The 23,291-nt window shown below is 48.6% G+C and overlaps 10 protein-coding genes across 10 annotated transcripts; 3 read left to right on the forward strand and 7 right to left on the reverse strand.

The window, feature by feature from the left end:
• Positions 1–678: 678 nt before the first annotated feature.
• N7529_010895 (uncharacterized protein) lies at positions 679–2,645 on the reverse strand (the record flags this gene model as incomplete). Its single annotated transcript, XM_057246422.1, has 3 exons — positions 679–1,601; positions 1,676–2,231; positions 2,319–2,645. The coding sequence occupies 3 exons, from the start codon at positions 2,643–2,645 to the stop codon at positions 679–681; spliced, it is 1,806 nt and encodes a 601-aa protein (XP_057091771.1).
• Positions 2,646–6,688: 4,043 nt separating this feature from the next.
• Positions 6,689–8,019, forward strand: N7529_010896 (DUF3431 domain-containing protein; the record flags this gene model as incomplete). The annotated part of the gene is made up of 3 exons (XM_057246423.1): positions 6,689–7,230; positions 7,296–7,847; positions 7,899–8,019. The coding sequence occupies 3 exons, from the start codon at positions 6,689–6,691 to the stop codon at positions 8,017–8,019; spliced, it is 1,215 nt and encodes a 404-aa protein (XP_057091772.1).
• Positions 8,020–8,406: 387 nt separating this feature from the next.
• On the reverse strand, positions 8,407–9,111 carry N7529_010897 (putative GPI anchored protein; the record flags this gene model as incomplete). Its single annotated transcript, XM_057246424.1, has 2 exons — positions 8,407–8,714; positions 8,766–9,111. The coding sequence occupies 2 exons, from the start codon at positions 9,109–9,111 to the stop codon at positions 8,407–8,409; spliced, it is 654 nt and encodes a 217-aa protein (XP_057091773.1).
• Positions 9,112–10,475: 1,364 nt separating this feature from the next.
• N7529_010898 (putative aldo-keto reductase (AKR)) lies at positions 10,476–11,462 on the forward strand (the record flags this gene model as incomplete). The annotated part of the gene is made up of 1 exon (XM_057246425.1): positions 10,476–11,462. One exon carries the CDS (start codon positions 10,476–10,478, stop codon positions 11,460–11,462), a length of 987 nt encoding a protein of 328 aa, XP_057091774.1.
• A 901-nt stretch (positions 11,463–12,363) lies between these two features.
• On the forward strand, positions 12,364–14,777 carry N7529_010899 (heat shock factor family protein; the record flags this gene model as incomplete). The annotated part of the gene is made up of 2 exons (XM_057246426.1): positions 12,364–12,881; positions 12,938–14,777. 2 exons carry the CDS (start codon positions 12,364–12,366, stop codon positions 14,775–14,777), a joined length of 2,358 nt encoding a protein of 785 aa, XP_057091775.1.
• Positions 14,778–14,968: 191 nt separating this feature from the next.
• N7529_010900 (uncharacterized protein) lies at positions 14,969–15,235 on the reverse strand (the record flags this gene model as incomplete). The annotated part of the gene is made up of 1 exon (XM_057246427.1): positions 14,969–15,235. One exon carries the CDS (start codon positions 15,233–15,235, stop codon positions 14,969–14,971), a length of 267 nt encoding a protein of 88 aa, XP_057091776.1.
• A 963-nt stretch (positions 15,236–16,198) lies between these two features.
• cwc27 (putative peptidyl-prolyl cis-trans isomerase) lies at positions 16,199–17,812 on the reverse strand (the record flags this gene model as incomplete). Its single annotated transcript, XM_057246428.1, has 1 exon — positions 16,199–17,812. The coding sequence occupies one exon, from the start codon at positions 17,810–17,812 to the stop codon at positions 16,199–16,201; it is 1,614 nt and encodes a 537-aa protein (XP_057091777.1).
• A 1,004-nt stretch (positions 17,813–18,816) lies between these two features.
• N7529_010902 (Clr5 domain-containing protein) lies at positions 18,817–19,284 on the reverse strand (the record flags this gene model as incomplete). The annotated part of the gene is made up of 1 exon (XM_057246429.1): positions 18,817–19,284. The coding sequence occupies one exon, from the start codon at positions 19,282–19,284 to the stop codon at positions 18,817–18,819; it is 468 nt and encodes a 155-aa protein (XP_057091778.1).
• A 420-nt stretch (positions 19,285–19,704) lies between these two features.
• Positions 19,705–21,147, reverse strand: N7529_010903 (uncharacterized protein; the record flags this gene model as incomplete). Its single annotated transcript, XM_057246430.1, has 1 exon — positions 19,705–21,147. The coding sequence occupies one exon, from the start codon at positions 21,145–21,147 to the stop codon at positions 19,705–19,707; it is 1,443 nt and encodes a 480-aa protein (XP_057091779.1).
• Positions 21,148–21,793: 646 nt separating this feature from the next.
• N7529_010904 (replication factor C subunit 3) lies at positions 21,794–23,189 on the reverse strand (the record flags this gene model as incomplete). The annotated part of the gene is made up of 5 exons (XM_057246431.1): positions 21,794–22,200; positions 22,258–22,641; positions 22,695–22,869; positions 22,924–23,011; positions 23,062–23,189. 5 exons carry the CDS (start codon positions 23,187–23,189, stop codon positions 21,794–21,796), a joined length of 1,182 nt encoding a protein of 393 aa, XP_057091780.1.
• Positions 23,190–23,291: the final 102 nt, after the last annotated feature.

Here is a 23,291-nt window from a genome sequence, read left to right on the forward strand (position 1 = left end):
TGTTCGGGTCATCGCGAGACGAAAGACAAGAAAGCAATCAAACGCGGAAAAGGGCAAAAGAAACATGTCACAACCAGGACGAACCGAACATGAATTTCCCACGGATTAGGGGAAAGCGGTTGTCCAGAAACATTAAAACGGATGCGAGTCACCCCATGTACAAAACAGACAAGAATATGCAAGATGCTGGTATTGTCGTTTCTTCTGTTTTGGCAGAAGGTTGTGGTTCATTCTTCGTATGCGTCCCGCATGGGGGTCGTGGAGTTCATTCCGCCAGACACAGCATGATAGAAAGCCATGGATTTGCATGCAAGGCGCCCGCAATATCGGAAAAAAAGAAGTTGAAAGTGATAAAGAAAAGATAAAAGATAAATAAATAGAAACAAGTCCAGAGTTCTTTTTGACGAAACTTTGGCGAGTTCAAAAAAAGCATTTCATCCAAACCGCGTGTCTGTTGGGCTGCCCCAAAATAAGAAACGTCTAAAAACTGGGCTAGATCAGCGAAACAAAGGATTTTCTGGTCTTTTTTTTGGTTGTCATCTCGTCATCCCTCATCGAATCGTAAGCCGGTAATTCGCAGAAGGCCTCGTAATACAAGTGGTATTCGTCTCGCGGCAAATCAGTCGGATGCTGGTAAAAAGGGGGAATTCGCCATCTTCAATAATTCGTCCAATGTTTTTACTCCACAATGATTTCTACTCCGGAGTTGGTGCGGAGCTCATCACTTCCGCGGGCTTGGTGGCCGTTTTGACGGCGAAACCCAGTGCCTTTGTCGGGGGTAGGGCCGCGAGGCTGACGAACAGGCATGCGCTCTTGCTGACCTTCATAGCCCATTCCCATGCCGCGGTTGCTACCAATAGCACCGGCATTGGATTGTTGGCTGTCCTGTTCCCAGGAGAACATACCCCGCAGGCGGCGGGGGCTGGAGTTCGGGCCACCGATACCGGTGCCGAGGGATAGGCCACCCAGGCTGTTGACCAGCAGGTTGTCGTCACGCTGCATTCCAAGAGAAGAACCAGACTGAGCAGGTGTAAGGGTAGGGGTGTTGGAGTTTGCAGTTTGCGCACCGTCGTACTGGAGGCGGGCGCCGTTGGACTGCATTGCAGCGGGGAAGCTGGCGGAAGAAGGCACAGGCGAAGGGGTGTATGATCGCAAGTCCGCGAAGGACTTGGCAGCGCGCAGGTTTTGACCGTTGGCAAAGTTGCCATTGTTGGAGTCCATCACGCCCAAAAAGCCGGAGTTCTGTCCACGCAGAGTGTTGAAACCATTTCCGGCTTCTTGACGAGCCTCGCTGAAGTCGATGGTAGCCGCACGGTTGAGACCGCGACGACCATTATCAGACTGTGCAGAGGGCGGGATGGAGGACATGGGAGGGCTCACGTTAGCGCCAGCGGCGATCTTGAAGACCTGAACCTGACGCTGTTCGCCGCTGCCGCGGGATGCGTGGCCCAATCCCATATTGTGGGCCAGGGTGTGAACCGTGCGACGTTGGGAGGGGGTAAGGTTGTGAGGGAAAATAACAGAATCGCGAACGGTATCTTCCTTGAAAAGGAGTAGCTGGGAGTAGTAGGAGAGGGTCTGGGTGTCATTCAAGTCCACATCTGAACACAAAAAAAAGTTTGGTTAGCGACACAAGGTCAAATTTTCAATAAGCATAAGTTAGTGTGTAACCCACCGATTTTTTGGCCACGCTGCGAAACGGGCGAGGGAGAAGTGGCCGGAATGTGCGAAGTGAGCGAAGACATGGAGCTCTGAGTCTGAAGCTGAGGACCACCGCCACCGCCTCCCATCGGACGGTGTTGCTCCTCCAACTGGCCACGTCGTTCCCTCTTCTCGCGCTCGATACGTTCCCGCTCCTGAAGAGGCAGCATCTTCTTGTACTCGACTCGCAATTTTCGGCCTTGCAGCTCAAAGTGGTTGAGCACCTCGATCACGGTTGCTGTCTCTTCGGCTGAGGTGAAGTTGGCGAAAGCCAGACCCCGGAAAACGCCGTTGTCGAAGTGGTAGTTGAAGGCGTAAGGGAGAGGCAGGTTCAGTTCAGTCATTAATTGAACGAGTTGCTCCTTCTTCACGGCGAATGGGATATTCTTGATGACGATGGCGGTTGGGATCAATTCGTCGTCGTCGGCCGATGAAGCCGAGGGTTCCGGTCGCATGGCGCTGCTTTGAATCGGACCAGGGCCCAAGTTTGAGAATGCTTGAGGCATGTTGGGTTGTTGATCTAACCACGTCTTGACAAGTTATGTTAGTACCTTTCATCGCAAGGATAGGGGAGACGATTTTCATTGAGAGAGAAGAAAAAACACCACCAAACATACCGTGGGCAGACCGGTGCGTCCTCGGGCATTAGGCTTCAGACTGGCGGAAGCCGACCGAATGCCTCCGAGGGTTTGTGCGTTTGCGAACCCATTTGGGTTCCAAGTTTGCGAGCCGGAGATATCATAGCCACCGTAGTTGTTCTGAATGGATGGGTTCAAGCGCTCGAGTCGAGCGGACTCGTAACGCATTTGATCCTCGTACAAGTTGGTGGGCATGGCACCGTAGGCATCAAATTGACGAGAAGGTTGACGATGTAAAGGTTGTTGGTGTCGTTGAGAGCCAGGGGATCGCGCGGCTTCGTGATACATATCTTGTTGATAACTCATGGTCGAGGAATTCCGCGAGGAATGTGATATCCACCAAACAATGTAAAAAGAATAATGCAAAAACTACTCCACCATAAGAGCGAAAATCCAAGGGTTGCACAGAAAAGGAACCGTCGAGACGGGATTGTGCGGATGGGGAAAACCTTAGGACTAAAAGCCGGGAGAAAAGTGGTGGGAAAAATGACCGCAGAAAATAAACTGAATAGCGCAAAAAGATTCCAAAGAGAACACCAAATGCTTTCAGTTGCTTCAAAATCTCGCTGATGCAATGATCAAGTTCTCGTTCGGTTCATCAAGAAAGGGGTGTGTTTCTTTTTTTTTCTTTTTCTTCCTTTTTTTCTTTTCCTTTGCTTGTCCTTTTTTTGCCTCTTGATGTGGTTTTTCGAGGGGTTTTTAGGAGACTTTTCTGTGATGATTTTTGTCACTTTTTTCCTGTCTTTTTCCCCCTCACAAAACGGTATGAACCAAGAGATCGAAAGGGAAAAAAAAAGATCCAGTTGACAGATCTCAAGAAATCTAAAAGAAAAGAGGGGAGAGAAGAATGGTTTTGAAGAGTCGGAAAGCGGGTTAGTCCACAAATTCGCCAAGAACAGAGGAGTAAGGAGGTGATAGTAGAGGAGAGACAAGTAAATAATACAGAGAGAGTGTGTGTGTGTGTGAACAGAATCTAGGCAATGAGATACTTTAATACTTATAATAATACTTTATAAATACTTCCTAAATACTTTATAAAAATACTTCCAATTATTATAATAGTCTCCGATCTACCCCCCTGGGTCTTCTATGACCTTGTACCTGAGAGTGGACTTGCATTATACCAATGACAGGATAATTATATTTTTGGACTGGTTAAATGCATTATAATCTTATAATCTCTGACTATATAATGTGTAGTATGTCAATTTTAATGAATTGGTTTTATTTTTATGATCGCACTCTCTGGTTCGTCCCAAGCTTCTATTGTTTGCATATATTCTGATGGATCTTTCGATCTATATAAAATACTGAACTATACACTATGTAACATATCATTATAGAATATAATCTTATTCCCCTACTAACTTCTGTCATTTCTTTCATGTTGTACTTCTCCCGCTATCCCCTATTCTTCCTTTGCCCCCTAAGCCTCTCTTTTTGAAGATCCGCCCCCTGATTGAGATGGAAATCGGGTCTTTTCCGGAGCCGTCAACGCCACCGAATCAGAATCACTGATCGCAAGGTCAACTGCTCTAGTCTCTCTCGGCTCCCCTGTCCGTCATTCTAAATCCTTTTCCATTCTGAATGTTCCTCTCCGGCCTTTTACCAAGACGCCGCGTCTCGTTAGGCCCGTTACTACCTGAGCTAGGAGACTTTCAAGTGGAGAACCCGTAGAGCTATCCCTGAACCAATTTGGGAGAAATTCTTCATTTGTTGAGATTTGAATTCTTGAAATACATTTACGACTTGCACTCGTGGATGATGTGCACGAGTGATCTTGACAATATGACCAGCCAGTGGAGGAGGCTCACACCCTGCCTCGTGCTTTCGAGGGGGGTCCCTTCGGCCCCTTTACTCCGTACTCCGTACTACAACATCATGCATATATATGCGCTTCTATAGTTTCCCTATATTTGATACAATTACTCCGTACCGGGGATGCATTTATTGTTGACTCCGCTCCATTTAATCAAAGAAACTAATTTTACCTTACTTTTCTTCACATTACCGTCTCTTCTTCAGGGGAATGGTTTCTATTATTACGCGAAGTTAATCTACCCCCTATTCACCTCGCCCCATCCTTCGCCTCACGCATCTTAACTTGCCACCCTTTAGACAAGCCACTGAGTTATTAATTGCAACAAAATTCGCCAATAATTTGACTCATCGGCATTTACACAGCTCCTGATTGACGGTACATGAAGCTATGCAGCGCCAGTCCCACTCCATGAAATTGGAACTTTCGCGTGGTCTCCACGATCCGCACATCCCCCGTTTCTAGCGTCTACGCTGAGCTTCCTTACAGGCTGGTCAGACGCTACTGTGGTCCAGCTAGAACCCGCTAGATGCTGGTCAGAACCTTTAGTGGCAATGTCAGATCCCGGTCCAGAGTGGTGGATCTTGAGAGCTCCGGCCTAAACTTACTAGGTACGATTTTCCCACGCGGAATTTGGTATAGTGTCTCAATTCAGGGTGACGCTAGAAAAGACTACGGAACCTTCTGGGCCGAATTTAGAACGGGTCACGGCTCCTGTAACTATGGAGAGACAGCGCCGAAGGTCTTGAGAGTGGCGTCTGTCACTGGGCTACTCACCCGCTGCACCTCACATTGTATACATTGCGCATGGCTTGTGCGAATTGGTGATGATGAACGCTCCTCTGCCTTCTGTGTGCATGGACAGTGATCGGGGGAAGAAAGAAGGTGGGTTGATCTACCAATAAGCCGGTCCGGGTCGGAGGACATTGACCATGTTTCGGATAGAAAAGACGAAGAAAGATAAAGGATTCTACAATCTTGGAAAGATTAACATCCGCAGTAATTTCAGGGGAGAATTGTGTAATTCAACTAGTCTAAAGGCAGCAACCAAAATGAATGCCCAACTACACTTTTAGTTGTGTAGGGCGCAGACAGCTGGAATATAGGCTCGATCAACGAGGCTGCAAAACATAGTGAAATTAAACCATTCCGACTAAGAAGACTGGAGCTCCCGGAGCTCGTAGATCTGCTCCAGGGCTGTTGGAGAAAGCCGTAAGCAAGTCAGTACCCGGAGGCCACCGAATTGCGACTCGTATAGCAACTTCCAAGGTTGTTTCTATTATTACACGTAAGGAATCACATCGCAAGGCAAGAAGTATCCGACCAGGATCTGCCTGGACAAAAAAGGAGGATTAGGACCCAGAAGCACGCCAGACTGTTCCATAATCCGAGGAGCTTACCTTGGAAAAAGCAAATTTCGGGCATCACGGTAAAACTTACGAACTATATATGTAGCAACGTTCGATCGCCCCTGTCTGGAAATTGAGATTGTAGTAACTAATCAATTAAACTCCCACCGACAAGTCCAATTTTTGATGATCCGACCGAGTCAGATTTGTCCTGACTCAGACTGCATATGTACAATGTGTACGGTGCACACACCAACATTCTATGCATCAATCTGAGGTATCATAAGCCCTGCCGCTGAGACATGTTTGAAACGACATGTCTTCCCCCTGAATACCAACATGTCCGTTTCAACGCAAAGAATAAAGTACACAAGAACTTTACGAAGTATAATGTACAGCTCCATCATTTGTACCCCGTTAGAGAAAGTGGATTAGAGGAACAAGCAATTTCAGACTATTGGATCGATAGTCGGGTGGAGTTGGCGCCTGATAAATAAGGCCCGAATACCTCAAATCGAGCCCTGGAGACTGATCGCGATGATTGACGTAGAGTCATTGAATTGTTATTTGATAGATAAGTTATTGGCTAATATTGAAATGAACCTTTGACCGTTAAACCGTTGAATTGCAGTTTGGCCGAGAAAAATTTAAGCTCATGCAGGTCTCGTTCTTGGCCAACTCAATCCTTTTACCCCGTAGTAGAAACTACATTACGTACATAATTAGGTACAATGTACAAGGCACGTCTGGCAAGTCATATCGGCAAAATTTACTCCGCGATCGACATCACTCCTCAGCATGAAACAAGATCCTGGCCAAAGCTGAGTGAGTGATACGAATAGGTGACGAGTATGAGACCCACATGGAATCGCTTGAAGAGGTTGCACTCGACGCAACCAGATCGAGGTCGCGGTCGAATTTGCCAGCCCTGATGGGTTGAATCTCGACCAAATCATCAGACTAGGCAAGGAACCGAAGAAGAAGAAAACAAAATCTTGGTCTAAGCCAGCATAGGTTGACGTTGACTTTGTTTCGTGGCTGCGTCGCAACCGCGCGGCCAAGCTGACGGGCTGAAAGCCAAGGCCCGGAGTGGGGAATTGTCGTTGCTTTTAAGAGCCCCGGCCTTTCACTTCTATGAATTTTGCTTGCTGTTTTCTTTCTTAATTGTCCCATGCTGGACAATGAGGACTACATTACGAACCGCGATAATCCTCGCGCTAGTTGCGACTGTGTTCCTGGTGAAATTTCACCTCGATTCCTTTTCGCAATGGCAAGATAGCGGCGATCACAGAGAAGCCGCCACACGAGACTTCTTTGTACTAGAAGATGGCGACGTATATATCGAGCAGGTCTCGGCTGATCTGACACCGACCGCATCACACAAACCGACACGAAGGAAATGGACTCCCACGCCTCAACCAACGCCCCGTCCAATGTCCGCCAGTGCGCAAACGAAGCGCATTCCTGTTGATGTCCCCGGCGCGGAATGGGCTGGCCAAGATCCATTCTTCCGACCCAGAAGGCCAAATAAATTGACCGATTCGCAAAGATTTCATGCGCAGCAACTCGCGCCGCTACCGCATATTAATAATGTGCAAAAGATACCACCACCTTCATCGGCTGCGCCGGCCCGTCCGAAGATCACTCCGAAATCTGATCGAATAATCGTTTTGGGAAAAATGTCCTATGAAGATACCAGCTGGTTGGAGGATGAATTGCCCGAGTATGCGCCCATGCACCGAATTAATTACCAAAAACCCCACAACTAACCCAGCTCTCAAATCGCAGATGGCAACACGCAGTATACCTCGTCGATGACCCGAGCGCATCCCTCCATGTGGAACAAAATAAAGGCAAAGAAAGCAATGCCTATCTGCAATATATTCTAGAAAACTACGACAAATTACCCCAATACATGGTCTTCCTGCACGCACACCAATACAGCTCGCACGTCGAATTCTGGGAGCAGGACAACGTCCTCACCGTCCAAAGACTGCAACTCGATTATCTGCGCAGAGCAGGATATCTCAACCTGCGCTGCGACTGGAGTCCCGGCTGCCCGGACGAAGTCCAGCCATTCCGACAAATGGCAGGGCGCACCACCGAACTCGCCTTCGCGGGGGCCTGGATGCGCATTTTCAACAACACAAATGTCCCCGAGATAGTCGCCACGCCGTGCTGTGCCCAGTTTGCCGTGACTCGGGAGCAGGTTCTTGCGCGGCCGCGCAGTGATTATGAGTCTTATCATCATTGGCTTATGACGACTGAATTAGATGACGAGACGAGTGGGCGTGTGTTTGAATACTTGTGGCACATCATTTTCGGGCAGGATCCCGTGTTGTGAGATCCTCTTTTGCTGTTTCTGGGTGATGCAGGCTAACGTGTCAATAGTTGTCCTGCGAAGGAGCAGTGTTACCGGAATGTATATGATATGGACTATGAGGAGCCGGAGGATCCATTTGGTGATAACTTCTGGGACAATTGGTTGGATGATGTTTCCGATGAGATATGATGATAGTTGTTTGACTTTATATAGAGCGTTTGCGCTGTAACGAATACCCTAAACTTGCGTTTTATGTCCAAATTCCATTCTTCAAAACAAGTTCCCAAAGCTTTTGTTCTCCTACTTTATCTTATTCGCTCTGGTCCTTCGGCTTTTTATAGGAGCCTCCTCAAATCTTACCTAGGTATGCTTCTAGTTCACAGCTCTTCTGACTCAGATCCGCTGAAAATATATATTCTTCAATTTCATGTACTAACAATCATTGTGACAACTAACCAAAAGCATCGAATGATATCATTTGCAAATATAAGGAGCGTCGTTTAACATATTCATGGATCCATTCGTGCATATCTTCACTCATTCACCTCAATCCTCAAACAAGGATTCGACTAGATCTCACAGCCACGCAAAGGCCATCAACCCCATGATACCAGTCATGTAAATGGCACCCGGGGCTGCCAAGTCAACCGCAGCACCAGGGGTGGAGGTAGAGGAAGAAGCGGAGCCCGCAGCCGATCCCGATCCGGAAGAGGTGGTTGAGTCCTGGCTGCTCGTTCCGCTGGGGCTGGAACTGTCCGTGGTGGTTGCAGATGCAGATGCGGCAGTGCCAGTACCGGTGCTAGTAGACGAGCCACTTGCAGTGGTAGCGGCAGAGTTGTAGGTGGTCGTGGTCAGCGAGCACGAGTGGACGAGATCAAGAGCCTCTGTGTAATAACATTAGATATTGCAATCCCATCAAGATTGGATATACATACCGTTATCGTCGTCGTCGTCGTCATGGTCATCATCATCATTGTCGTGGTCATGGTCATGGTCATTGTCGTTGGTGTTGGTCCCGTTGTTGCGCCTGTCGGTTTGATACTGGGTAATGCAGGCCGAGCAGAGAGGGATTTGGGTTTTAGCCTTCTCCCAATCGCAGATGCACTTGATCTCAGCCGAATCATTGTCGTATCGGGCATCACAGCTCTTGGAGATACCGACGACATCGCCGCAGACATTCCAGCAGCGGTTGGGAACATCGTCGTGGTCCAGCTTAGAGGCAACAGCGACGTTGCTGGCAAGCATGAGACCACTGAAAGCGAGGAGCTGCTGAGTACGCATAGTTGCTGATGTTGATTGAGTTGGAAATTGTGTGGAGGAGTTGATTGTGATTGTGATTGTGATTGTGATTGTGATTCTGATTTAAATCAAATCAATATTCAGCGAGAGCACGTTGTATTTATATTGTGATGTCGGTATAGTTAAATATGTACATATGTATGTTTCTATAATTGACTTCATTTCCCTAGACCCTGTCGATCTGAGCAGCGTGTCGGGTGCGTCTAGGGTTTATTCTCTTTTTCGGTATCCTCCGCCATTAGTTAGGATTCTAGAATAGGAAACTGAGCTGCTGAGCCCCCCATGCCGACCCCAGTTGCCGAGAGCACTGCGAAGCTCGATGCATAGACTGATATCCCCACCGATCAGCAGCGGGCCGCCAATATCGATGCTGCAAAAGCAGTTGCCTGATACAATAACACTGGCCAAGAGTTTAGGCCAAGACCTAGATGGAAGCGGCACCAATGAGATTGCGGGGGCTAATAATATCGTGCATATCATGAAGTAGCTTTTATGTTTTAAGCGATGATCAGGTTACCTAGAATGCAGGGATGGAGGCTATGTTCCACCCCTGCCATTTTCGCATTTGATATTTGCGCAATGTTTTCTTTCAAATCCAATGCTCAAGTTCCATTGCCAAGATATGGTTTCTTTATCCCGAGCGGAGGTCGTATACAACTCCAGAGTCTAAGCCACACTGCGGGGCCAATTGGCACGCACCTTTTGGCCCAATAACTCTGCAGCCTTGACCATAATAGTATAGTTGACATTGTTTGGTCATTAGCACGATTATGAAGCACCAAGTCGTTGTCAACTGCCCAAAATAAAGTAAGGGTCGATGTAGGTCTGCAGGGTCCCGGTGAATGAAGCTAATGCGCTCCACCGTTCAGCTATATATAGATAGAATATGGCTAACGTTAAAGTCAAATGGACTAATCTCTAGGCTTCAATATTCTTGTACTAATGCTTGTCGTTAGGTCATTGACATCATTTCACCTACTTGAATCCAAATGGTCGGAATGGCCCGGTAGACACCAATACAACATTTCAAGGTATTCCAATATTTTTGCTTTGTTTTGAGTGAAACTATTGGAGTTGTGTAATCTCTCAGCAGCATATTATGCACTTTTCACTAATAATCAATCCGTTGTAGAAACTGATTTCTAGATGCCAAGATAAACCCATGGATCTATGCTTTAAGTTACTTAGTAAGAAGACATCATCGTCAACCCCCGCATTCAACATCACCCTGGACCAACATTTCTTGGTGCAGTGATCCTTGCAGTCAATATCAGCTCCCGAACGTATTACTGAAAATTCTGAAGTCCGTTTTCTAAAAACAGACAATGACCCGGAGTGTCGGCAAAATGTGGGAAAAATACTGCCTGCGTCCAACGCAGGGCACCGTCTCCACCACCATCCCAGTTTTCATCTATGGCACAGCCTGGAAAAAAGACCGCAGTGCAGATTTAGTCTACAATGCAATCAAAGCTGGGTTCCGGGCTGTGGATACAGCGGCCCAGCCTCGCCATTATCAAGAGCATCTCGTCGGCGATGGTATCCGCAGAGTCATTGCCGATAAGATCGTTGGTCGAAAGGATTTATATGTGAGGAAAATTGCCATTTTTGATATTCCAGACAGCCAGACAGCTAATAATAGCCAGGTACAAACAAAATTCAGTCCTGTATCGGCACAAGACCCAGAGAATATGCCATATGATGCTTCTGCGCCGGTGACGGAACAGGTCCATGCATCGATCAAATCATCTTTGCAGAATCTTCGCTCAGAGAGTGATCCCAGTTCGGTGGATGAGGCCTACATTGACACCGTAGTCATCCACTCGCCTCTATCAACTCTCGCACAAACGCTAGAGGCCTGGCACGCTCTGGAAACCTATGTCCCCCACCGCATCCGTAATCTAGGAATCTCTAATTGCACATTACCCATGCTGCGGGAGCTCTGCACTTCAAGCCAAACGACCGTGAAGCCATCAGTGGTTCAGAATAGGTTCTACGAGGATACTTTGTTTGATGTTCCCCTGAGAGCGTTCTGTCGCGAGAACCAAGTTATTTACCAAAGCTTTTGGACTTTGACAGCAAATCCGGACCTTGTGCGCTCTGAACCTGTGCAAGTTCTTGCTCGTCATGTCAATATCACCCCAGCTGCTGCTTTCTATAGTCTTGTTATGGGTCTGGAAGATGTGACCGTGCTGAATGGGACTAAGAATGATGAGCGTATGGCGGAGGACTTGGCTGCCCCGAAAAAAGTTGAGGACTTTACTATGAGGGAACCCGAATTGTGGCAGCAGATATTATCGAAATTCCGACAATTGATCGGTGAACCTTCGACGTAAAATGTCTACATACATGGATGTTGTTACTAAACGCAATGGACTAGGATATTTCTTTGCAATGATATCAACAGATCCAAGTTATTCACATGGGGTGGGGATCAGAAAGATGGGCACTCTAGAGAAAATTGCTGTAAGAGATTTGAATATGCAGAGATAACTGTGTTAGACAAGTGTGCATCAAATATCTAGGGTTTTAATGCTGATGTTAGAGTGTGAAATGACGTTGAAAGTATCGTTACCTGATAAGCGTCCGGGATCACATGGCAGCAAAAATGTACTTGTACTTGTCACTTGCTGACTCACGCATTCAACGCCCCGGGGCCTCCGCAAAATTGACCTCATTGCCTCCAAGTGTCTTGGACAAATTCCGAGCAAACCACTTCCTGACTTACTAGATTGATTCGGATTAACGATATATATCTCCCTATACTGATCGGTCACTTAGGCAGATCTTGCCGCTCCACTTGAGATCTTCATTCACCGCCTCAATAGTTTCTGCTGAAGGCTCCCGCCTTAATCTGGATGTTGGACAATTCACGCGCCTGTTGGTCGTCACCTGCCTTCGTATTGATCACTGCTGGACCTTGATCTATTCGACTGTCATCAATTCCTGCGCCATATTGTCCCTTATCGCCTGCACGATCAATATCTTGTGCGACTCAATTAGTGGCCTCCACTTTTTTCCCTGTTCAGTGCACACAGGCTTTTTACGTGACTCAAATTCAACAGCGACTTGGATGAACATCTTCTTACATACTGAGCTCGCATCCGGAAATATTGTCTTCTAGGCAAACTTCCTGCGACCAGTTTATCCTCTCCAGGGATTGAACAAAATCGAGATACAATTTTATCTCGAACTCCGCCGCGATAAGATTGAACGTTTTGCGCCAGCCCATCCACCATGAGCTCGCAAGGAATGACGAGAAAGCGACCTGCACCGGGAACAGTCCCAGTTGCTCACCCACAAATAAATACTCTCCCCGCTGGACTACCAAACTTTCCGACCACAGCCAACCCCGGTTCTCAGCTCTCAAACGATCAATTCTTACAATGGGGTCAGAACCCCTCCGCTAATACCGCCGCCAACTCCGCTTTTCCCGAAAACCCCTACAACGCCGCAGCATTTGTACCGCCTCAAGATGCATCCGCACCCGCTGTGACAGCGTCTAACCAACTGGCTCGCCGCCAAGCGACCCAGAACCAAACCCCGAACCAGAACCAGAATCAGATGGTCAGCAGAAACCGCGGATACGAGCAGCCTCCCGCCTCATATGTGGAAAACGGAGGGAGCAATGGAAATGGCGAAAGCGGAGCATGGGGAGAGTCACTAGAAGAGCTTTATCGGCGGGCTTTGACCGCGAAGAGAGATTCACAAGCCAAGCGGAAGCAAATCCCACCGTTTGTGCAAAAATTGAGCAGGTATGATTCCTCACCCCACTTTATTGTCATGAATTTGAACTGACCAACGATCGCAGCTTCTTGGATGAATCTAAGAATACTGAGTTGATTCGATGGTCTGACGATGGAAATTCCTTTGTCGTTCTAGACGAAGATGAATTTGCAAGAACTTTGATTCCAGAACTTTTCAAGCATAACAACTACGCCTCATTTGTTCGGCAGCTGAACATGTACGGCTTTCATAAGAAGGTCGGGCTGTCCGATAATTCAATGCGTGCCAGCGAACGAAAAAACAAGAGCCCTAGCGAATATGCCAATCCTTATTTCAAACGAGGCCATCCGGATCTGCTATGGCTGATTCAAAAGCCGAAGAATGCCGGAGGTGGTCATGCGAGTAAACCCAGCAAAGGTGGCACCCGTGTGAAGACAGAGGATATTGATGATAACGACATGGACGAGTACGTCGAAGAGGGCACACAGGCTCCTCGCGACACTCGTGCTCCTCGGCCTCAGCAATTGTCACTAGTCACGGATTCTTCAGTGCCAAATGATCAGCTTTCCGGGGTATATCGGGAACTTCAAGCTATTCGTCAGCAACAATCAATTATCTCCACCACAATCACAAGGCTGCGTAAAGAACATGAGCAGCTCTATTCTCAGGCGGCCAACTTCCAAGAGCAGCACACTCGTCACGAGAATTCTATCAATGCGATTCTCACATTCCTCGCAACTGTCTACAACCGCAGTTTACAGGGGGAGGGTGGACCACAAAACCTCGCAAATTCTTTTGCGGGGGCTATCTCGCAAGACCAAGGAAATATCGTGGATGTTGATGATGACTATCTCAGTAATGCTTTGGGATCCATGACAAGCCCCAACGGCCAGAGAATGAAGAAGCAACAGCTGCTTCTAAAGGCCCCTCCTACCTTGGACGATAATAATCGTGCCTCCACAATTTCACCAGCAGCCAGTGGTCAATATGACACAAGATCTCGCGGTCATGCCCGGCAACCCAGTGCCACCCAGTCTGGCCATGTCGAGGAGGTCTTTGACCACAGCCCTCGGGCAAGCGCTTCAAATATTCCTCAAGGGCAGCAGGCAGACGACACATTCCCAGAACAGGATATTATGTCTGTCATCCAGAACTCCAATGCGCGTAATGGGCTCTCAACAAACTTCTCCGAGTTCCCTAATGTGCTTTCCTCCCTCGAAAACCATGGTGGCAATGTCCCACTCACGGCCAACCAACGTGCCGACATGCTACGACTCATGGCAAACGAGACCAATTCGACAAATCCACCCTCTGGCATGTCACCTAATAATGCCCTTATCTCGCCGACTCCACCACCAATGCCCCACAACTACTCAAACCGGCTCGCCAGCACCCGGCAAGAGATCGACAATCTTGTCAAGATGCAAGCTGAACAGGATCGTTCTGTCCAAAACCTGACCAGTCTTCTCCAGCCCCTCAGCCCGAATGGCACGATTCCTGGCATCGAAAATGATAGCAATGTTCCTCCTCCTCCGCTTGACCTCGACACGATTTTTAACAATGACTATTTCACCGATATTGGAGACTCAGGCTCTGGCATCAAAAGGCCGGAGGATCCAATGAGCCATTTGGCGACAGGTCAAATCAACCATGACAACGTGGGGACTAGCCAAGGCGACGATGGGGATACAAATGACCTCTTCGATTTCGACCACATTCCCAACGAACCCGATCTCTTTGAAACCACCCACGGGCAAGGCGAACATCCCGCCTTCAACTACGGCTTCGATGGCGCCGGATACGACGACTCGGGACGAGTCATCGAGCAGTTGACGGACAGTGAAACAACCAGTCCAGCAGCAACTGAGAAACACGGCGAAGCAGATGACGGCGGCAGCGCCACGAAACGGCGCAAGAAGGCGTGATCTCTGCAAACATGTACAAGCGGGGTTGGGGCTTGGACAACAAAATACGGCGTAGAATAAGCGTTCCTTCTGTTGATATTGTGGCTATTCACGTGCCTAGGGGAAATTCGACTTGGCCGTAAAAACCTTTGATGAACTATGAAATATCTATCCCTTACTGGAACTCTAATGAGATACCTTTTTTTGCTTCCTCAATACCCGTAATGCAGTCTCGTCTCTGCTGCTGATCGCCAGCCACCTAGCCCCGTTAATGTCTCTCCATTGGGCCCGGGTCGCCATTCCCAGGGTGCTTTGACAGTCTGGAATGCGAGCAATTCTCGCTCTCGGGCACGCACTCGTCGGTAATGCGCTTTGGAGAATTGTTTCCGGGCATTTTTCTGCTCTCTGGATGGTTCGGGTTTCGAAGTGGACTTCGGTTTAGGGCTTAGGCCGAACAGACGCTTTAGTGCTTCAAACATGTTTTTAGGAATTTTCGATTGCTTAAGTATCTCGATGTATTGACTGGGTGAAATTCAGTAAGGCTGAGAGGGTGGCAGCAAGCTTTATTAGTTTACTTTGGGGGCTAGTTATTGCTATCATTGTTATTAAAAGAGTATTCCAATCGCCGGGCAACTTGAGTAAATATGAGTAATAACCACAACCTGAATAAGCTTGTAATATCCACCAGGCTTTGATTCAAAGCCACTAGTGCTAAACGCATGGGGCAGTAAGCAATCAAACGGAGAAGTATGTGCCGCTCAGATTTTGTAGCCTGAGGTCAAACTCCCAATAACTATAGCTGCCCCCTCAATTCTCGACTTCACTGTCTTTCATCGCAGTGCCTCCACGTCGTCGCTGGCAGAAGTTCTCTCTCTGGGTCGATCCAACAATCCATATCCTCCGTGCTCTCGCGATTCTTCATATATTTTAAGATGGACGCATGAACTCACTTTTTCAAAGTCCTCCCCGTTGCGATACCTCTTGTGCGTTCTATTGTTAGGTACGAGAAGAAAATCTGGTCCCAAGAAATTAATTTCAGCCCAGGGTCAGGCAGGAGACAAGCTACATTTATATTAGATATGTTACTCCTTCACATGGATAGCAGTCTCAGCAGCGGGATAAATTCCACAAGATTAGAGCTATTGGACCATAACGCTTAGATGCAGAGTAGGCAGTGCCCGTGATAGGATTTACTCCATGCCCACGACCCCAACACCATGTAGATGCTGCATCATGCCGTGGGGGTTTCGTCTCGTCCACGTAGGCGCTGATAGGAACTAGTGCCATAGCATCCGAATGGGGACTCAACAACCCCAAATAGATGGTATTCAAACAAGCCACTTCGTAAATGCATGCAAGAGCGAATATGGATAATAGGATGTCCAAAGTAACCGGCGGCAGGACAGTATGATATTCAGAATATAGTCAAATCGTAACAGGATTCAGCGGCCCTTGTCCCACTCCAAATCACCGACGCGCTCGCGCTTACGCTCACGCTCCCTATCTCGCTGGAACCCCTTCTTCCGCCCAACGACCTCCTTCTCTTTTTCGCGAGGGTCAATAACCATAAGGGAATCTGCCTCGGCACCATGCTCACGCTTCCATTGCAAGTCTTTGCCTAGCGTGTCTTTTCCAAAGTGCAGCTCGTGCGAAAGCCAGCCTCCATCGTCTTGTTTATCATCTGCAGTCTCAGCTGGATTGTCCCAAGTCTGGCAGGATTGGCAGTTCGCAATGAAGTGCAGATCACAAAGCTGAGCTTCTTCGTCTTCTTCCTCGTCTTGATTTTGCGTGTGGGTATCCGCGTGGGATTTATTTGATGCTGGGGTGGGCTCGGGTTTGGCCCCTTCGAGCTTGGCTTTGAAAGCGTTGAAGAGCTGAAGAGCTTCTCGCTCTGCTGCGTTGCTGGGGCCTGTGCCGTTGCGACTGGAGCCATTGGCAGTTCCCGGAGGGGGTCGTTTTCGTCCTCGGATTGAGGTTTCGGGGATCATGACTTCGAGCGCGGACTTCTTGCGGCCTGTGTCCTTTGGACCGGTCTTGATGTCGCGGCGCATGGATGCCATTAGATCGGCGATCTGGGCATTTGTCCGCGACAGCTTGGACTCTTTTGCGGCTGGGGCATCTGGGGTTGGAGATCGAGATGGTGATTCGGGGTCCCGGACGGGTAGCTGTGTCTCTGGCTCTGGGGTCTTGGGACGCTTTTTGCGTTCTGTTGACGGTGATCGGTTGGGAGATGGCGAGCGTGGGCGTTTGCGCTGCTGTGACGGAGCCTCAGCTTGCTTGGATGCCTCTGGCTGTGCACCTGGCACATCTGCGACTAGTTTGGTGTTGAACTTGGGCTTTGCGGGACGCATGGGCATCTCCTCATCCCCTTCATCGTCGCCAAAGCTCAGTAGTGTTTTCCCACCTTTAGGTGCCTTCTTCTTTTTCTTCGGTGCGCTCTTCTCGGAATTTGTTGCTGTCGTCTTTCTATCTTTTAGTTTGCCCTCCAATGGGCCCAGTTCTCCCACCTCACAGGAGGTCACCTTGATCGGGTAAACAGGCCGCTCAGTGCCCTCAATGCGCTCCGCATCTGCGATCTTGAGCACATTGTAGATGCTATCGCCTTCCAATCTTCCGAAAATTGTGCACTGTCCATTCAACTCGCGCTCTGTGTTTGCAAGTGTGATAAAAAATTGACTGCCGTAGGTTCCATCCTCGCTCTTAGCCATTCCCAGCAACCCGCGTCGGTTGAAGCGCAGACGACTGTGTAACTCATCGCGTAGAACAACCCGCTCGGTAGGGTCCCGAGCTTCAGGATCGAATTCGAATTCCGGATATTCATAAATGGAGGTTCCGCCGGAGCCAGTGCCGGTGGGATCACCGCCCTGGATCACAAAATCTGGGACCACTCGGTGAAAGATTGTGCCGGCATAGTAGTTGTCCTTGCAGTGCTGGAGGAAGTTCTTGCAAGTAAGAGGGGCCTGGTTCGCGAAGAGCGCAATCTGAATAGGGCCGACGGTCGTGTTAAGCGTTGCCGACGCGGTGGGATTGGGTTCACTGGCGTATTGTGTGGACATGGTGGATGGTGGGTGAGCAGCCCGGTCGTACTACGGCATACGCGCAAGAGAAGGGTCAAGTACTTCGAAGTGTATTTGTCGGGGTCAAGACACCCTCTTGACTGTTGCGATTCAATGGTTTGCTCTGATCAAAAGTTCGACGAAACGTCATGGCACGTGACGTCTATCTAGCCCTTATTTACTTTCCGCCAGAAGACGGAATCCTCCGATTGAGTAAGTACATAGCGCTCAAAAGGCCTTATTAGGGGATATTTAGCCACTATGTACTGACAATTGGAAGGAAATTTGGCAAAAACGCGAAAACAGGCCGATAGAAAGACATACAGAAAGTCCATAAGAACATGGCAGAGTGTTTCCATTGCCCAGGAGTGGAGATGACGAGACAGATTCATTGATCAGTGAATGTTAGATCTAGGCCAGTTGCATATGTAGCGGCGATTACTGCAAACTTGCTACGAAGGAAAGAAGACGTCTTGGCTGCGCAGGTAAGATTATATTCGCGGTTGGGCATGAAGTTTGTCGCATTTGGGAGGTCATGGCAACAGTGTCATATAAATTAGATACTGTAAGATGGTACCAAAAATGGTGTTTCTTTAGTGAATGGTTAGTGTTGTAGACAGTTGGTGTTGGCAAGCGGGTGAATATTGATAAACTGACCGAACAACCCTTGCAAGATCTTGGTTTTCGCAAGTAACTTTTGACGCAGACTTCACAAACTTTGTAACGTTGCGGCCTGAGTCAATGATTGAGTCGAAAACTGCATGGGCTCGCGGCCAACGTGCACATTCGAGTCAAACAAATGGGGCGCCTTCGGTTCATCACAATCGGAGCATTGGTGTGTCGCAATGGATTGAGATAGGTTGCATAGGGTATAGGCCAATTTGTCGCGTAGGGAAAGGTTATTTCAGCTAACCGTTGTTTTTCGGGAATGCGGAGTGTTGCTTGATGGGGCCCGTAGAAATACCGAATCAACAGTGAAGTTCTTTAGCTCCAAAGGGTCGAGATCACACCGGTGAAACATCAGCCGGGATTTGCAAAGGAAGCAATGGCATTGGCATTGGAAGCTGTATTGGGATCGTCATTGGCATTGAAATCGGCATATGCCCCTGGTGCTGCTCCTGTTCGGACGGTGCCCTGACGTGGAGCCCTAATTTAAATCGTAGTCTGCGCAAAGTGCGCTCAGAGATACCATAACCTTCTTGTTGCAAGAGCTTGAGCATAGCTTTATCAGTCAATCTATCTTGCAAGAATAGGATTTTGATACGCGCATGTAAAGCTTCATCTCCTGTTGTCGTGCGGTGTCGCTTTCGGATGCCCCACTTGCGGAGTCGGGTCTGGATGGTGCGCTCTTTGACTTGGATGTTATGTCGACTATGAAGGGCACGGCTGATAGAGTCGCTACTAACTCCATGGTGATATAAAGATATTATTTCGTCGCGATAGGGCTCTAGGTTGATTTGTTGGCGGGGCATTTTGGGTTGGTAAGGGAAGAGGAGTTGAAAGGATAGCCTCGGGGAGTTGTTGTCGGCTCCTAAGGCGGTGAATCTGGGAGATTATCATTTCCTTTAGGGTATCATTTTGATGATATTAGTGGATATTAGGGGAATTGTATGATTACAAACAATTTGATTTTAATTTGGGTACTTGTGTTATGGAATGGGGGCGCTTTACAAATTAATGGGCCGCGGTTGTATACTTCTCACACTTACCGAATAGCCACAGCATCTTAGAAGTGTCTCCATAATGCGAAGTAAAGTTCCAAAATCAAACCAAATTAATATTGCATTTTCATAGATTCGTTGATTATTCTGAATTCCAAGCTAGTCACAGACCCAGGAATTTTCCAAATAGTCCTTCGTATACTACCATCCCTGCTCCGATATACCGACAAATTAAGCCTTATTAGCCTCCACAGCAGCAGCCGAGCTCATCTCGGGGCTGTTCTTGTTGCGCTTCGCAATGCGGAATCCACCGACAAGGAAGAACAGAGCCTGCAAGCCAAGTATCACCGCTAGGGTAACCATAGCACCGATCACACCCGCCACAGCGCGGGACATGCCGGAGCTGCTAGTGCTGGAAGTACTAGCAGAGCTGGAGGTGGAACCGGTGCTATTAGAGCTGGCACACTTGCCGTCGGTGTTACCGCACAAAGTGCACCACTCATCATCGTTCAGAACGGCGATCTCGGTGGTCTTTGTGACGAAGTCATTCCAGGAGAGCAGCTCGCTGGGCTGATCGTACATTGCGTACGCGGTGGGCTCGGATCCACCTGTGATGGTGCCGTTGTGGAACAAGAAGCGCACGCTGATGTCGGACTTGTCAGTGGGGAAGTCGGTACCAGAGGCGTTCGTTACAAGTTCGAAGACCATAGACGAGGCGTAGTCGGGAATACCGGTGAAGTCAACAGATGCAGCGGGCATCTGCAACAGACCAAAGAGAGAGAAAATGGTGCCGTAGGAGCCGAACCCAATGTTCAGCTTGGACTTGCCCTTGGTAGAGATAGTGTCATTGAGAGCGGACATGATCTCGCCGGCTAGGACGGCACCGTCCACGGCACGTGCCTTATCGGAGGCGTTGTATGCCAGGTTATACTCGTGGCTGCCAGCAAGAGAGATCAGCTGGTGGTAGACTTCGTCGGTCAAGTCTGACCTGTGGGTGAATTGACTGGTGGAGTTGTGGATCAGTCCGACATTGAGGTAATCGAAGATGGAGTAGGCGTTCTTGAAGGTCATATCAGATGAAGCAAAAGCGCCGGACAGCATGGGCTCGAGCGACTTGTAGAAATCCTTGGTTGAGGACAGCAGCTTGGTGTACATGTCGGATGTGAAATAGTTGTTGCTGCTGACAGTTGCCTTCTGACAACCGCTGGAGCCTTGCAACCAGGTCGAGTCTTCAGCGTCCTTGCTGGTTGTCGCTTCCGACAGCAGGATGAGCTGGTACCCGCCCAATGGTGCCTCGACAGAGGAGCCATTAGCTAGAGTTTGGGAAGCCACTTTGCCAACGGGAGGGTAGACACCCTGCAGGAAACCCAAGGCTGAGTTCTGCAAAACGTTCTCAGCCGGGGCAGTGGCGCTGATCTGCTTCGGATTGACAACATCGGCGCTGATACCCTCAATCTGCTTGGATGAATTCGCAGAGATGTATCTGTTGTGGTAGTAAGAACCCGTATCGAAGACCTCCCGGTAACCCAGATCAGTCAATGTGGTGCTACCAAACACCTTGGGCGTGCGATCTCCATGGCGCGCAAAGATATAAGCACCCAGCACACGCTCTGCCTCAGTGACAGAAGACAGAGAAGCGGCCAACAATAGACCAGACTGAATAGAGTACCTCATGGTGATGGTAAAGCCAGCAAAGACGAAGCCAAGAAGCCCAGAAAATAATCGGGATGCGATCTTCTTTATCTAATGGATGTCAAGCCGTCACTTGCGGAACATTGAACCCAACCCCTCTTTTCCCAGGGTTCTACTGCCGATTCCAGACCTTAACTAAACCCTAAAGGGCTGACGGAGAGAATCGAGAGACCCTTGCAATCCATTCTGACACTTGGATTGGACAAAAATATCTCTAGCGTGAGAAAAAGCTGCTAGTCAAGCCATTGGCCAAGTCCGAGGACGATAGAAGGTCAATAACAATCAATTAGCTAATTGTAATCAAACTCCGCGGCATACCGCGGTGCTACGATAGCGGATGAGCGGAGAAATGGACCCTGGACCCTTTTCGCCCCCCTCTCCTCGCGTGGCCCAGGCCATTATTTGACTTCAAAAGATCATATTCTTCCCATAATAAATACTTCATGCTTAAGTCTACGTCTCCTTAGGCAGGTACTGCCGCAATAATTGATCTAGTACAAGGATTTCGGATTTTCGGAAATGAGATAATTCTTTTTCCTTTTCGCCTCAAGACTCCCCGAGGCTATGCTACCCATAATAGTATTTGTATCGTGAAAAAAGAGAACAGAAAATCGACTCGCTTTGCGCCTTATGCCAATACAACGCCCTTATCGCCCATCAACTCACATCCATTTCGCACTACCCCGACAAGCCCTCCAGTTTGGATAGGTTCCGAGCCACCGCCGGCAAGGCGCCATTCAATTTCGGCTAGACCTTCGAGCCATGTGATGCGTGTCTGTGCTGGGACTTCCAATTGCTGAAGCTGGTGTGCTAGAGCGGAGAGAATATCGGCCAGAGCTAGACCCTTGTTGGACTTCAGGGTTTGCACAGTGTTGAGACAAGAAGTAACATCGCTGGTAGATAGGATGGTGGTCATGATTTCTTGGATATCAGCAGGGTGAGGAGCGGCAATGCAGTCGTAAATTGTCGCGTTAGTGATCGTCTCGGCTTCAGGAAGAGGTGCATTCGGGGCATCTCTCATAGGAAGTGGAATACCTGATTCAAGTCATAGATTAGTAGGGATGCAAATGATAGCAGGCGAGAGCAACTTACTACTAGCAAAGCAGGCTTGAAGCACGTTCAAAGCTCGGCGCATATCACCCTTACTCAGGGTCACTAGACTCTCGATTGCGTCGGGCTGTATCCGTACACCTTCCTTCTCAATCACTTGGTCAACAATGGTGCGAATGTCGGCTTCCTTCAATGGGCTGAAGCGGAACCGAGTACACCGGGAAAGAAGTGCTGGAGACAGCTTATGTGTGTAGTTAGCAATGACGCAGAACCGGGTATTGGCTGTGTAGCGCTCCATGATGCGACGGAGAGCCATCTGAGCAGGTGAAGTCATGGCATCAGCTTCATCAAGAATGATGAGCTTGAAGTTTGCTAGCGATGAACCACTGCCGGCCTGAGGAGCCATGTTGAAGATCTGTTTTGTGCCTGTCGAATTCATGATAAGCTCCTAGTTCGAATCGAGAGCTTGGATTACGAACTTGCAAAGGTCTTGATCTGTTCTCGAACAACATCAATACCACGGTCGTCACTTGCGTTCAGCTCCAACACCATTTGTCGCATGTTTTTAACACCATAGATTCGTCGTGCGAGGGCTAGGATAGTAGAGGTTTTACCGGTTCCCGGCGGTCCGTAGAGGAGAAGATGGGGAAGTTTCTGTATGCCGGTGTCAGTTGGAGTATATCATATATCCTGTGGGATCTTCAATACATTTGTGTCCACGAATTTATTGATAGTTGCGAGGATGTCTTGATGGCCGGACACATCATCCAAGCTGTGCGGTCGGTATTTCTCAACCCTGCAAAAGAAGTTAGCGAGTGAGAACGGAATATCCGAATGAAAACCTACCATGGTAGGTTATCTTGAGCCGCAATTGGCAGGTCGGCGACAGTTCTTTTTTTTCCACTGGCATTATCGGAGCTGAACTGCACGTCCTTGGGCGCATCCACGTCCATTTCATCCTCGTAATCCGACATGATGAAGGAATAGATACGAAATAGACAATAATAGTAGAACTCGGTTCAACAGGGCACGTTGGCTACTGAAGGGAAATTGGCGTCAACTTTGGACGCGTTGTT

The sequence above is a fragment of the Penicillium soppii genome (genome assembly GCF_028829465.1).
Source record: "Penicillium soppii strain IBT 18220 chromosome Unknown utg000010l, whole genome shotgun sequence".
NCBI classification, from domain to species: domain Eukaryota; kingdom Fungi; phylum Ascomycota; class Eurotiomycetes; order Eurotiales; family Aspergillaceae; genus Penicillium; species Penicillium soppii.